The 15,562-nt window shown below is 43.4% G+C and overlaps 1 protein-coding gene across 1 annotated transcript in view; it reads left to right on the forward strand.

Annotated features, from left to right (window-relative positions):
- The first annotated feature begins 9,521 nt into the window (after positions 1-9,521).
- Positions 9,522-15,562, forward strand: part of LOC138247124 (transient receptor potential cation channel subfamily V member 6-like) — a 58,522-nt gene continuing 52,481 nt past the window's right edge. Inside the window, exons 1-3 of the mRNA XM_069201867.1 lie at positions 9,522-9,639; positions 13,783-13,923; positions 15,287-15,385. Of these exons, the coding sequence (XP_069057968.1) occupies positions 9,522-9,639; positions 13,783-13,923; positions 15,287-15,385 (358 nt within the window). The remainder of the gene's footprint in view (positions 9,640-13,782; positions 13,924-15,286; positions 15,386-15,562) is intronic.

The following is a 15,562-nucleotide window of genomic DNA, read 5'->3' on the forward strand; positions in this document are numbered from 1 at the left end:
CATTTTGCGAGTCGGTCCGACTCGCAGAATGCATTTCTGCATAGGAAAATGCGATTTGCAACTCGCAAACGGCAGTTTTTGCCGTTTGCGAGTTGCAAATCCTTTCCTACATCTGGCCCTACCTTCCTTATATTTTTCCTTACCACCTGAGCCTTCTATCCTGGGACATTCAGTTGAGCCCTTACTAAATCCACTTTGAGACCCAGAAACTTTAAATGCTGGAATGGACTCATAAATGACTTCTTTGAATGGATTACACACTCTGCAATAACGTAGTAGCCACCGGCACACGCTCCTGCACCATCCCTTTGCCCTGTGCCATGAACAACTTATCTTTATGGTAAATTAGCATTTGTATTCCACAGGCCCCTAGGAATGCTGTTACAGGCTTGAAGAGCTTTGGGAAGCAGCACGCGGCTGAGGACAACTCAACAAGTCCCCGGGCTCTGCCCACCCGACTCACCAGGCACATGTGGCAGAGCCAGGCGAGCATCCCCGTGCCAGCCTGGCGGCTGGTCTCCATCCTCAGGCATGCTGTCCCCATCTTCCCCCGCATGCTTGTCCTGATGCCAGCTTCCACCCATGGGCACCACGCTCAACCACTGCTCATGCTGGGCACCCTGCTCCTGTTTCCACTGGTGGGCGGCTCGTGGGCTCCACTTTCTGCCACTCTCCCTGGGCCCCCTACGTCACTCCTGCTGCCCTGAGCACTGTACACAATGGCAGGGGCGACTGGAAGAGTCACCTCGGTGGGTAAAATGTAACTTGAATTGTACTCCTCCAAATCTAAAAGTATTTCGGTCTCCAAACCATATAGTTGTTTTGAGTTTTCATGTCCGAGTCACAAAGCTCATCCTGCAATAGTGGAAATAGTTGAAAAAAAACCTTAACAAAACCTCAAAAACCTTAACAACTTGGGGATTTATATTGATTCTGGGGAGCACGTCTACAAATCTAACTCAATCAGAAATGTCGAGGGGTACCCTTACTTCTTAAAATGTACTCCTGCAGAGTTTCCATCTGAAGGAAAATCGCCATATGTGAATTTTAAGGACATGTGGATTTGTACCGGTTGGCCTGTTTAGCGCGTCAGACGTAATAAGTAAACTTACAAGGGGACGCAAATAAGTAGATGAACCTTATGACCAACGCTTGAGACGTTCCCACCATACAGACCCCGTACCAATGTTGATCAATAACCAATTGTCAAATATTAACATCAATTATCAACAATAATCAATAACATTAGTATTCAATAGGAGTCAGTAACTGGCGCACCATAACCTTCCAGTCATGAATAACCACACCTTTATGTAAAAGTTAGAATATTTATTTTCCTATATTAACAATGCTAATGTCGCGTAAATTAATCTCAAAATCAAATGAGAAACATACAGAAACAACACCGGCTGTCCGAAGCACCTAAAGAAACACAATCTAATCAAGGCTTGCGCTACTACACATTCTAATATTATGGTGCAAATTAATAACAAGTATAACTGTGCAAATGATATCACATACATTTACTTTCAGCAAAGAAAAGACCTCAAATGTTATTCCATATAGCCGGCTTCATAAGTGAGCTCCTTAACTATCATCAGATTAGAATTAGCATGTTAGGCTTCATGCAAAACAATTTAATCAACACAATTTGGAAAACATCTAACTAAGGATCTATCAAAATATTGTGGTTGGTACCTAGAAACAAAAGCAAATATAAATGTCAAACATCATTACATTTGTATACCTAACCCTCAGAGTGGATCAGCAGGCAGAGTAAGTCTTCATCCTCAGGACATCAGTTTGGTCAGCAAAGCATCAGGCAAAGTTCAGAAAGGGCATAGGGCCAGATGTATGAAAGCATTTTGCATTCCCAAACGGTGCGAATGCCCGTTTGCGAATGCAAAATGCCATTTCAGAATGTATGAAATACATTCTGTAAGCAATTTTAAGGAATCGCTAAAATAGCGATTCCTTAAAATTGCGAGCCTGTTTAGAGAGTCGCAAATTGCAACTCTCTAAATTAGAAATCGCAAATAAGGATTCCTTATTTGCGATTTCTTAGCACATGTATGAAGCAATTCTTGAATGCGATTTTGGCATTTAGGAATCGCTAATTACCACTAAGTTGAACTTGGTGGTAACCATGTGCAAAATATAAAAATGCATTTAAAATGTATTTTTAAATTGTACATGTAAAGCACACATGCCCTTTTGGCATGTGTGCATCTTACATGTCCCCCCAAAATGTTTTGGGGTGCAGCAGAGGAGGCCTTAGGTCCCCAGCACCCTGGGGTTTTGCATTTCCAAAATTGCGATTTCTGGTTCAGAAATCGCAATTTTGGAAATGCAAAAAATTCACAGATATGGGCCAACAGGCCCATAGCTGCGAATGGGGCCGGTATCTCAATTTGCGATTCGGTAATAGCATTTGCGATTTTTTTAAAATGGCTATTACCGAATTGCAAATGTGATACATGGTACTTTGCGAGTCGGAAATAGCGATTTCTTAAAAATCGCTATTTCCGAATCGCAAAGGGTCGTGATGATACATCTGGCCCAAAGTCTTTTAAGCATTCAGGTTAAGCACGTCTCTTCTCAAGACGCACAAGAAAAAAATGGCGTTACAAGCAAAATAGAAAAGTAATAAATGGTGTCTTCTCCCCAGTGCAGTCCTGCTAAGTTAGATTTCCTAAAACTACTTCTCAAGTTCCTATTGGTCAATGGATCGTACGTTCACACTTTGCCCAATAAAACTAAAACATCAGATCTACAGTTACGTTAGTACACAGGTCACATGTCGATGATTGGTTCCTCTTGTAAGGTTTTTCTCCATCCGGCTCGTCAGGTAACAATATTGTTGCAGTTTATACTCCAGTCAGTGTAGTTATTGTTCTCCTCTGGGGAAGTCAGTCTTACACATGTTACATTTACAATGTTTCATTCAACAGGAACATTTTCGAGCAAGCAGTTCTCCTGAGAAAGACTTTTAGCTACAAGCACATTTGGTCAGCATAGTGGAAAATCACAGTTTAATTCTCTAAGCAGATATTTTATTAAACGCTTCAGAAATGCAGTTTGACATGAGGCCGTGCAACTAGGCCAAAACCTCCGCTATGTTAAGGCTTTCAATTAATAAAGCTAGTACATAATGCAAAACTCTAAATATGATGTATTACTACCTTAGTCAAACAAATGCTCAATATTTCATGTTAATAAGCCATTAATAAGTACACTTCATGAATATTGGCAGCCACTCAACGTGGTCATACTTTCAAATGCGCGCATTATTTTTCATACGTTATTACATTTTCTAAGCAAATTCAACAATCAGGATACATAAATATTCAGTAATAATTCTGTTAAAACTCCTGCTCTAGCAGCCTACAGCTTCATGAACTATGGAGGCCTTTCCCAGCCTAGGAACCCCTTAATTCTTTAGCATAAATTGCACGTGTTTGTATGCATAGACGTTACCTGCAAAATGTTTGTGAATGGCCTAAAATATAGAAGCATACAGGGTTTTACCTTGTTGATTCTAAACTCTCGTTTCACTATAGCATACTATTAGCCTGTGATGAATTCATAGCTACGTGACATATAGAATAATACACCTATATTAATGAATAATTCGCTATGCGTTTGTTCTTAAGATAACTTTCTTTTAAACTTGTCACATGACATTTGCTTGTGTTGGTTTGAGGAACACTGTTAGATGGAAGTTGACTTTTGGCATAATTAGTGATGCTTCAGCTGATCCGTCATAGGTCACTCCTAGGTCCAGGATATTTCTTTATTAAATCATGCACAACTAAAACCTGATATGTGACTCTTCCATAGCAAACCTACCAGTAGAATCCCAGGAGGCCCGGCCAGAGGATCCTGATAGCACGTCTGACCTTATTGGTTTATTGCAATGAGTTGATAAGGGGACGCGTAAATTGGGTCGATTTTGACTGCGCTTAGAGTAATTCCTACTGTAAGGCTCAGTTTCAATACCAATCAATAACATTATCAATCAATATGATAAATAATCTTGGGAGTCAATAATTTTCACGCACCACGACCCCTTTGACCATGAATAACCACACCTTTAGTATCAGTTAGAAAGTTTATTTCCCTAATTTTACAATGCTAGTATCACCTAAATAAGTCCCAAACCACATGATGTAAGTACAAAAACAACACTGGTTGACCGAATCTTGTGAAGAATCTCAACTTAATTAAAGCATTTACAATCAGTCCTTCTAAGATTAGAGTACAAATCAACAATACAAGTAATTGGGCAATAGAAATAACATATATTGAAATTCAGCAATTGAGCAACGTTAAATCAGTGTTTTAGTTGACTGGAAATAGACTCTCTATCATCAGATTAGCATCAGCATGTTTGGGATTCATGCAAAAGTTTTAGTCAACATTAAATTGGAAAAACAACTAACTATAGCGATATCAAATGGCAGTAGTTGGTACCTAGAAACAAAAGACAAATCAAAAATAAAGACATTTGCAGATTAGGATACCTGTCCTTTTATGGATCAGCAAGCCGGTGATTACTCTTCGTCAGGCGGACATCGGTTCGGGCAGCATCAACAACAGGACATGGAAGGGGTAATGGTTCAGAATTGGGGACTCTGAGCTCTCTGAACCATTTAAGAAGGGTTTCTGAGGCAGGTAGGAAAGGTGCACCAAGCTCTAAGCATCAAGCATAAGAGTGAACACCAGCATTTAACAATAGAGTAAGCTCTCAGTAGAAAAGTATCGAAGTGACCCAAAGAAAAGCTCATGAGAGTGGCCACACAAGTTCTGTTCTAAAACACTGATAGCAGTGTGGTTAAGTTACAGTTGTCCCACATTGTCATTGGTCAGAAAACCATATGTTAGCCATTAGTCCAATAAAATTCATATTGTAAATCTGAGATGTAAGTAGACGATGTTGATGATTGGTTCTTCTCCCTTTACGCACGTCGTTGGTTTTGTCAAAAGTAACATTTAGGGCCTCATTATGACCCTGGCGGGCGGCGGAGGCCGGCCGCCAGGATCCCGCCCTCCAAATTACCGCGCCGCGGTCAAAAGACCGCGGCGGGTATTACGAGTTTTCCCCTGGGCTGGCGGGCGGTTCCAGTTAAACCGCCCGCCAGCCCAGGGGAAAACGACCTTCCCACGAGGATGCCGGCTCGTAATCGAGCCGGCGGAGTGGGAAGGTGCGACGGGTGCTACTGCACCCGTCGCGTATTTCACTGTCTGCAAGGCAGACAGTGAAATCCATTTTGGGGCCCTCTTACGGGGGCCCCTGCCGTGCCCATGCCATAGGCATGGGCACGGCAGGGGCCCCCAGGGGCCCCGCGACCCCCCCTACCGCCATCCTGTTCATGGCGGCTTTCCCGCCATGAACTGGATGGCGGTAGGGGGGGTCAGAATCCTCATGGCTGCGGAGCGCGCTCCGCAGCCATGGAGGATTCCAATGAGCAGCGGAAAGTCAGCGGGAGACCGCTGACTTTCCGCTTCTGACCGCGGCTGAACCGCCGCGGTCAGAATGCTCATTGGAGCACCGCCAGCCTGTCGGCGGTGCTCCCGTGGTCGGTGGCCCTGGCAGCCACCGGCCGCCAGGGTCAGAATGACCCTCTTAGTCTCCTTCCGTTCCTTCCGTCAGTACATCCATTGTCAGTTCCTGGGAACATTACTTTCTCATACATCTCAAGTTAATAATATGTACCAACTTTAGTACATTCATGTTTCTACACACATTACCTAATACACAGTTTGCTTATGAAGACAGGAAGAACATTTGCTCGATTCATAAGATTTTGTCAACCTTCAAAATTAGTAACAATATTCATCTTCTTTATTTTCCAGCAAGCATGAGTTCACATTTCATTCTGACATTGCATTTTTCTATAAACGGTGGTGCAATACTAAGGCTCTAGGCCTTGTTAGCTTGAGGCCTACAGCTAATTTAGACTAATACACAGCAGTTAATCACAAGTATGCCATATTACTGCATTTTATTGCTAATTTAAATTCAAAATAAACATAAATATATCTTTTAATACAACATTTTTATATTAGGTAGCGGCCATTCAAGTGGGCACATTGTACGAGTTACATGTTATTTTCTATGTTAAGTCATTTTCTATGCATATTCAGAATACAAAACACATAAAATATGTATTAGTAAAATTTCAGCGCTCTGTTGCTTCGAGGAACACTTTTAGATGGAAGTTGACTTTTAGCACATAATTAGCGATGCTTCAGTTGATACTTTGTGGGTCACTCCTAGATCCAGGATATTTCTTCATGGAATCATGTATAACTAACACCTTGACATGTGACACTTCCATAGGAAACCTACCAGTTGAATATCAGGATGCCCGGACAGAGCATCCAAGCAGAGGGAATGTAAGAAGCCAGAAGGTGCATTTAGAATGTAACCATTGGAGCGGACACAAGTTGTGACGCGCAGGGAGTACCATTGTTAATACAAACCTCTTGATAAAGCCACATGACGGACTAGGATACAGAAAGGTGGACAGTCCACTACTGGACAGGACCGTGAAAGCAGACACATGAGAATGGCTCTGATCTACTCAGAGGCTGAGTTAACAAAGTACTCCTTTCCCCCTGGTCAGTGGTTACCCCTGCGTCCTCTTGCAGAGGACACATTTTGATACAAAGAAGAGTGGGATGTAATGTCACCAAAAGTCACATAAAAGGTGGAAAGACATTTCATGATCTTTGACTGTGAGGTCCTCTTTAGAAGTGCATTGTACAGCTTCTTGCTTTAAAGAAAACACAGGAGTTTGAGAGAAACAGCTTCCAACTCCAAACAAACCAAAGGAGAGGGTAAGAAATAAGTTCTAGCTTTAAAGCAAACAGAGGATAGGGAGAGAAACAGCTTCTGCCTCTAAAGAAAATGCAGGACAGGGAGAGAAACAGCTTCTGCCTCTAAATAAATGCAGGCGAGGGTGAGAAACAGCTTTTAGGGCTAAATAAAAAACACAGAGGGGAGGGTGAGAAAACGCACCAATAGCAAATCCGTTCAGAATCATAGTGAAGCTGGTAAAATACAGTCATAAGTTTCAGCAAAGGATTCGCTGCTGCAGTTTCTGGTGACTTCCAAATGACATCACTGTGACTGGTTATTGTGCCAGAAGATATCCTGCATTGCTTCCTTGCTGGAGATGGAAGTGTGCACAGATGGCCCAGAACGGAGTCTCATTGGGTCCACACCTTGTACCTGAGAGACTCCGGAACATAGCTATATGTATGGGCACCATAGGAGCCTGTCGCAAATAACGATCAGGGGTCTTGAATTTAGGCCTTGGTAGAGGTCAGAATTCCTCAGAGTTACATAAAACCAAGCAAGAATCCACAGAGGTTTGTGAGCAGGCAGAATTCTGGCATGTCATGCTGCTCATGCTGATTTTTAGCGGTAGGAGCTCGTTCATCACCGTGAAATCAGCGTGACCGGCATGATGTGGCGCAGCAAAGAGCGCTGCCTATTTGTGCCGCTCAAGTAGATTTTCTACTCAAGGGCGGCTTTCCCAACACCACTGGTCACGACCTGCCGCAGCCACCCGTGTTGAGAAATCTCACGAGGAGTTGTTGTAGTGTCCAAAAACCGAGCTAGGGGACAAACATTTTTGCTCGTGCTCAATATCTTGATGTTGTCGAGCCATGCATGAGAAAAAATTCAACTGTGTGGCAATTGGTGGAATTTTCTAAGATCTCTGCACTCCAAGCGGAGCATGGGGAGTGGGCAAAGCACTGAAAACTCCGCCGGCAGAGCAGAATTTTTCACGCACCCCTACTTGAGATGTTAAGAAAAGTTTATTGCATGACAACATCCATGACCAACTTCTGAGCTCTGTCCTAAACTATCACCTGGTGACTGTCCTCCCTGGACCGGAAAGAAGGATCCTGGGACCGGTTTCACTGTATCACCCTTCATCAGCCACAGCTAGCTTGAATCCAGTGGCACAGTGAGCACAGGACCCACGTCTGGGCATACCCTTCCCACTTAGGGCAACTTTAGCAACACAAAAGGATGATGGACGGAGTGCTGACAATGCAAACACTCACCCCCAGTCACAGACCTGGGTTTAATCAATCGTTCTTTTGCTTACCATGCCACCCCAGTTTGGACCCAGCCATATGCAAATTAGTCTTGACCCTGTTCCTCATGGGAACAGTCCAGCCCGAACTGCCAAGCCAGGTCCTCCCTGGACCGGAAACAAGCATCCTGGGACTGGTTTCAGGGTATCACCCTTCATCAGCCAGGCAATCTTGAATCCAGTGGCACAGTGAGCACGGGACCCACGTCTGGGCATACCCTTCCCACTTAGGGCAACTTTAGCAACACAAAAAGATGATGGACGGAGTGCTGACAATGCAAACACTCACCCTCAGACTGTTATATAGAGAACATTTCAACATTCTAAAGAAGGGGACCAGGGGAAAGGAAGGAAGGGTGGGACATACCATATTAAGAAGATAAGTTCAAGTGAATAAGGAGGAGAAATATATAATATACTCCTAGCTATGATGTTAAAAGAACTGGCACCTTAAGGTATAACAGACTCATAGTGGCACCTCTATCCCTAGTAGGTGTCCATGATGTATCGAAGCCCATTTAAAGGCCTAACCCACCGGAAGAACAGAGATAGCCATGTGCAGCACATTTTTGACAATCAAGTTATCATTTCAGATTACATTTTTAATACATATTTTGTGTGGAACAATTCTAGGCGTGTACAAAGTACTTGTTACACACGTGTGATCCTACATAATTCACAACTATTGAATTATCCGTAGTGCAAGGAGTTTTTCCTCACACTTATGTAGTTTATCCTTAGAGTTTTGGCTGTGCCAGTCATTCGTAAGCTCTATAGGCTAGTTTTATTAAGCCATGCAAGGTGTTGCAAGGCAATGCAGGGGGCATAAGCAAGATTTATTAAGTCAGACAAACCCACCTTGTGTGGCTCTGCATAGCTTAGTAAATCCAGAGTAACACAAGGCAGTGCAGCACTTGAGAAGTGTTCCTTGTGTGGAGCATGGGTGTACCCATGGATTTTGGCACATTTCCAGAATTACAAAGACTTTTAAACTTGTGAATGTGTCATATCATGTGTAAATATGTTGCATTCCTGTTCTGACTGTCACACAGTGCAGAAAGTTGTCTTGCTGTGTTGCATTAGGGTGACTTTGTGATAAATCGGCCACTTTGTATCCAAGGGCATAATTTATTTAGCCTTCTTTAATATGTACTGTCAAGCCAACAGAAAATTGTTAGAAAATCCATTCTTTACACAGAAGCCTAACATGAGTAGAATTTTGTGACCTTTGCATAATCTTTGTACTTTTTCAGAAATACATGAACTTTGTGAGGAAACAATTTTGCATCTTCACACACCTCTTAACAGTTCCATCAGTGATGCAAATGAATGGAGTAAACATGACAAACTGCGATCCCAGTAGTAATTTGTACTGTGGTGTGTCCATCTTCTGTCTTTTCAGGGGCAATGGGAGAAACAGCGCTCCATGTTGCTGCCATGTACGGTCACGTGGAAGCTGTAAAGACCCTTCTCCTTGCGGCTCCAGATCTTGTCAATGACCCCATGACATCACAAGAGTATGAGGGTAATATGTGCATGTGTTTTAAAGGAAATGTGAAAAATGCAAAAACCAGATATTGTGCTAAGACTCTATCACAGTGACAACACTAATTGCCTATCCTTGGGCATTGTGTGGGCTGATGCTAAGTGGGTTTGAAGCTAATGTCTATCAGTTAAGGAGACCAGAGCTGTGGACTGAAAGATTGCCCTCAGCATCTGTGATTGACATTTGAAACAGCGACAGCCTGGCCCAGGCTACTATTGTTTTCCAAGTGGCCTCGCATGATAAAAAACAAGCTAAGAGTCATCAACCATAGCTGTGATCAACTCTCATGCAGAAAGTACCTTAACACTGAATAAGATGATACCAGCGCGGTACCACAATGTTTCACAAATCCCTTCATCATAAGTGTGATGCCACACGCTGCAAGTAGTAGGTGGTAAATCTAAGTGGAGGAAGCATGTTGGACCACAGGGAAAGGCAAAGCAGTGGTGAGTGTGTCTGTGGAGAGGGAAAGTTTCTATGATGATGGTGAGAGAGTGCTCCTTCTATGGTGTTGCAGCAGGTGATGGGGGGGGGGCTTCCTTTTGTCGGGTGTGCAACCCTACCCAGTAAATTCAGGCCAGAACTTTCTTACCCAGTAAACCCGGGTGCAGGAACACCAGGCAGTTCATCATCTGGCAGAGCGTTATTCCACTTGCCATTTAATGAGTTTGTTGATGATGATCTATTAACATTTGCTTTAATAAGAGGGCATACATTTTTCAAATGTCTACCTCAAGTGGTGTGTGACACATCCATCAGCGAGATTAACCAGTTTATCTATTGAAGTACACAGTCACTAGAATCCTTTTTAGGTCGAGCCTAGACAGTGCTTGCACTGTCTCTTTGAGACATGTTGTATATACTTTGTGGGCTCACAACCTGTCCAGTACTTTTCATTTGTTTCTTTTAGTGCCCTTATAAATCCTTGCTTCCTATTTGTCCCTTCTTTCCATCGGTTGTTCACTCCCGTGGAGCAGTGGCCCAGTACTTGCAACCTTCCACTTGTTCTATTTTAACAACTATAAAGAGACCACTTTTTCCTTTGTCCAACAGCACTGCACACAGGCGTCAATCTTTTCAGTGCTCCAAGCTCCGACTTTCAGTAAACATGGCTGTAATTCTTAAGGCAGCATGTGTGATTTTGGAGGCCGTGCTGACTTTATTTTTTAAGCATGGAACCCGCTCCAGGCCTACCATGCTTCATGTTTGCGCCTAACATTTATTTATATGGCTTTTTTATTTTCTTCGGCGAGCCGGACCTTCCTATACCGCTCATGCTCCATGTTCTCCTCTTGCATCACTTTCTACCTAATCAGGCTCCCACCTCCCTCCCGCTAAAATCCCAAATTCTGCTGCTTTTAGCCACACACCTAACTTATCTACATGGCGCAGGCTTTTTTTTCTGACTTGTTTCGCTGAAATGCTAGAATCCTCTTGTAACACGGTGTTCTGTGGGAGTGTCTTACAAATTGCCTCTTCCCAACATGGCTGATTCGAAGGAGGCCATGGAATGTTGTTTAATAGACATTTGTAAGGCGGCAGCCATCTTCAACTGCCTGATTTTCCATTGAATTTGAAAGTATGCTGAACCAAAAGTTTGTAAGATTGGTTATCACAACATGAGAAGTCTGTGGCAGGGGTCTCAGTGTGCGGAGAACCATGCAGTACCACAGTATGAAATTAATACATCTAGTGTGCAGCTCTCCCTTGAGAACCGGTGACAATCAGCCCCAGAGCACACACTTTGACAGTGAGGGCCTGATTCTAACTTTGGAGGACGGTGTTAAACCGTCCCAAAAGTGGCGGATATACCACCTACCGTATTACGAGTTCCATAGGTTATAATGGACTCGTAATACGGTAGGTGGTATATCCGCCACTTTTGGGACGGTTTAACACCGTCCTCCAAAGTTAGAATCAGGCCCTGAGTGTTCTATGTACAGGTGGACCGTTAACATCTGATGCACATTCTAGCTAACTTTGTACCATGTGGCCACAATCCGCAGCCCAGCCAGACTATGGTCAACTATGGGAGTGAGTACTGAGTGCAGTGAAATGTCCTGACACTGTCACACATAGGAGAAAATAGCAGTACATTTTCACCTACATATATACAGTCTTTGCTCCAGTGCATATGTGTCATCCATGTGTCATCCACACGTGCACAGCTTTGCCCAAGGTTTTTCGTTGTATGCCTATATCCATTCAATATGCATTGCCACCCTTCAGCATTCATACCATGAGTGTGCACATCAGCACCTTGGGGATGTTTTTACAGCAAATGTTATTACATATACTGTGTACTTTTGTGTACTCAAATGTGTATCCACGCACTATGAAATTTAGCACCACAAATACACAATGCAGACCCCACAAAGTAGCCCTGGGAAGCACTAGCATTGTGTACCTCACATGTACCCAATATTCTGCATACCAGAATGTACCTACCCCAAAACCGGTCCCAGGATGCTTGTTTCTGGTCCAGGGAGGACCTGGCCTGGCAGTTCAGGCTGGACTGTTCCCATGGGGAGCAGGTTCAGGACTGATTTGTTTTTTGGCTGGGCCCAAACTGCAGCGGCATGAAGGTAAACAAAACAATCAATTTGTATATGGGCCCAAGCGATTGCCATTGGCTGAAATTAATTCAAGCATTCCATCACCTTGTTGTTTTTGCATTTGCTGCCCTAACCAAGACATGGATCCCTGGCTCACTGTGCCACAGGATTCAAGTTAGCCTGGCTGATGAGGGGTGATACCCCTAAACAGGTCCCAGGATGCTGTTTCTGTCCAAGGAGGACCTTACCTGGCAGTTCAGAAAGGACTGTTCCCATGGGAAATCAGTGTCCCAACTGATTTGCATATGGCTGCGTCCAAACTGAGGTGGCATGGTGGGCAGAAAAACAGTGGATACGGATGTGGCTCTCAGTGATTGCCAGTGGCTGAGATTAATTCAAGCTTTCCATCCATCCTCTTGTTGTGTTTGCATTCTATTCTGCAGCACACATACAAAGAGGAAAATGCCTTTAAGGATTGTTTTTGTGCAGGAAGGTGCTTCTTCCTTCATGGAAACAACCCTGCCTACAACACAGGCTAACAGCAGCACAGCGAGAAAGTGCTTGTGTTGGGACAAGGCAGCGCATTGTTCTCCAGTGCAAGGAGAGGACAGGAATGAGCCACCTGATGTTAATTATGGTACATTCCTGCCCTCTCCCTTTCATTCATCCCAGCACATCAAGATGTCTTGGTGCATTGTGTGAAACTTTGATAAATTGGCCCCCAAGTTTACAAATGCCAGTATGCATACTTGTCTGCAAAAGTCATGTGCACATAGCAATGCAAACCAGTGTGATTTTATTTTCTGTGCACAGTGCACCTCGCTTGGTCTGTGCAGCCAGACCTGCCAACCGAGAGACTCAGAGCCAACTTCAAGGAGCTGTGCTGCATCACTTTAGTTTCTGGAGCAAAAGATCTGCACCCTGCTGATGTACCACCCAGACCTACAAGTTAATATTTCAGCACTGAAGCAGCTGGTACAATATGTCTTCTTTCATGTCTGGGCTCCGGTGACACTGCACTGGCTGCACCATTGATAACTATGCCACCAAAAATCTGTTTTATGCATCATCCTTTACAGACTGCTTCTCTGTTCTTTGTGGCTGGCATCTTCTTGACAAGTGCATCCCCACTAAATCTTCTATTCATCCATGTTTCTTTATTCAGTGTCAAAAGTCAGGCAGACTAAATGGGGAGGTAGGTCATTCAGAGCCCCAGGCACAACATTATGGCTGTCAGTGCCTATGGAGCTGAGACAGGAGGCAAATTTCTCAGCTTCAGAAGAAAGATGAAGACATGATCATCTGACATGAAGAATGGTAGTAACTAGCTGGGATACTTTCTGGTTGTGGTCCTATGACACCAAGACCCCATCTACAAGGGATGATGATTGCATCTCATAAGTGTACTCTTACATAGACACAAGGGACAGCTCTACTGTCTGAGGCATGAGTTATAAGTAGGCAGCTTTATATCAAAACTCCCATTGCATATAGTTTGCTGGGGTATGACGAAATGTTGAGGGCAGGAGGATCCATGCATTTTCACATTATTCCCTTGTACTTTTAGGACAAACTGCTCTTCACATCGCTGTGGCACAACAAAACCTGGATCTGGTGAAGGAGCTGGTGAAGATGGGAGCTGATGTTTCATCACCAAGAGCAACGGGCACGGCCTTCCAGGTCACTGAGGAAGCACTGTATTATTATGGCAAGTCTACTAATATGGACATAGCGCAATAAAGGCAGGCTCTTATTAATCGAGCCTGATTATTTCACTATGTTTAATACCAATGGTTACTTAGATCAGTAGTCATCTCAGAATAAAGCACAGAAGGAAAAAGCTGAATTTTCTAAATCTTTGTCCCTGGACACACTCCTTTGACTATGAAGACAGATAAATCATGATATGTAGACCACAGTATATAAAGTAGAACTACAGTCATACTACTCATGGACTACAAAATGTTATTCACAAACCTATGTACGCAGACTTCCGCCTCTCCAATCTTTTCTATGTGGAGATCTCTGCTAAAGTATATGCTTTACTAGAAAATGTGGAGGGATAGAGGCAGTGGGAAGAAAATGAAGAACATTCGAAAGTGGGAGGGATTTAGGAGAATATAAAGCGGGGTTTAGGGATGGACATGCTAACAAACCACACTTTTAAAGTTAAACCAGCCCAAATCTGTCAAAAAAGGTATAAACATACTCCAGCCTAGCCTTAGAGTAAGTCAAGCCCAACACATGGCCACTGACAGGTATTGCAACACACTCCCATAGAAATCAAAGGCAGCAGGGAGTAAAACAGCACCCATTGAAACTAATTTTAAAATAATTAAATCATTTTTTACCGGACCAGCTCTAAGACATTAGCATCTACCAACAATTTGGAAGGTCCAGTGTCTAGGTAGTGTTGTGAGAGAGGTGACCATGAGAGTCTGTGTCATCCTTACTGGATGACATTCAGCACCAGAAGAGAAGGTGTACAGACGTCATCATCTGCCAACAGGTTTCTCAAACTTGGGAGGTTCTTATCTTGGCTGTTTTGAGACACTTGGCCCTGGCAGTCAGTGTCCCCCTCCAGGGTGCCATCCAGTGTCTGCAGCAGGTCAATCACCTCTCAGCTTCTAAGGAAGCACCAACAAGACCTCATCCACTGAGATTTCTAGTCGACACTAGATGGCTCTTGCACTCGTTCCAGTAGCCACTTGGGCACTGAACAACAAATACATGAAGCCATTTATTATTTCAAAGCATAGCATTTACAATTCATGTACTATGGACGCATCACATTTATGTACCCCAACACTGTAAAAAACACCTCGTATACATTGTAAGCGCTCCATAAATATGCTCTTCTTAAATTAAATGTTTTCTTTTCCTCTGTAAAGATGGTTCTCAGAGTAAGCAACACCATAAAGATCTTAGCAAAAGCACAGACAAGAAATAAACAAATTAGTTGGGTGGGGCAGTTGGATCAGCCGTCACATTCTGTTATTTTCTTGAGTTGTAGTCTCAACAAGTCTCCATCACGGTTTTACAAATATCTCAAATGCCCTTTCTCTTGACAGGCGAGCATGTGCTGTCTTTTGCTGCATGTGTGGGAAATACTGAGATGGTGCAGTTCCTCATTAACCACAGAGCTAGTGTGAGAGCACAGGACTCACTGGGTAAGTAATGAGGTCTTCCCTTAAAAACAGTTCTCACAAGGGGTAGTGTCTAATGTTTTCATTTTACATGTTTGTTGTTTGATTTACTCTTGTGAACTGTAATTCTGACTTTCTGCAGCACTGTGGCAGTCTCCTCATCGGGGGTTTGTCGAACAGATGTTTCCGTCCACCAAACTC

The sequence above is a fragment of the Pleurodeles waltl genome, chromosome 7 (assembly GCF_031143425.1).
Source record: "Pleurodeles waltl isolate 20211129_DDA chromosome 7, aPleWal1.hap1.20221129, whole genome shotgun sequence".
In the NCBI taxonomy this organism is placed as follows: domain Eukaryota; kingdom Metazoa; phylum Chordata; class Amphibia; order Caudata; family Salamandridae; genus Pleurodeles; species Pleurodeles waltl.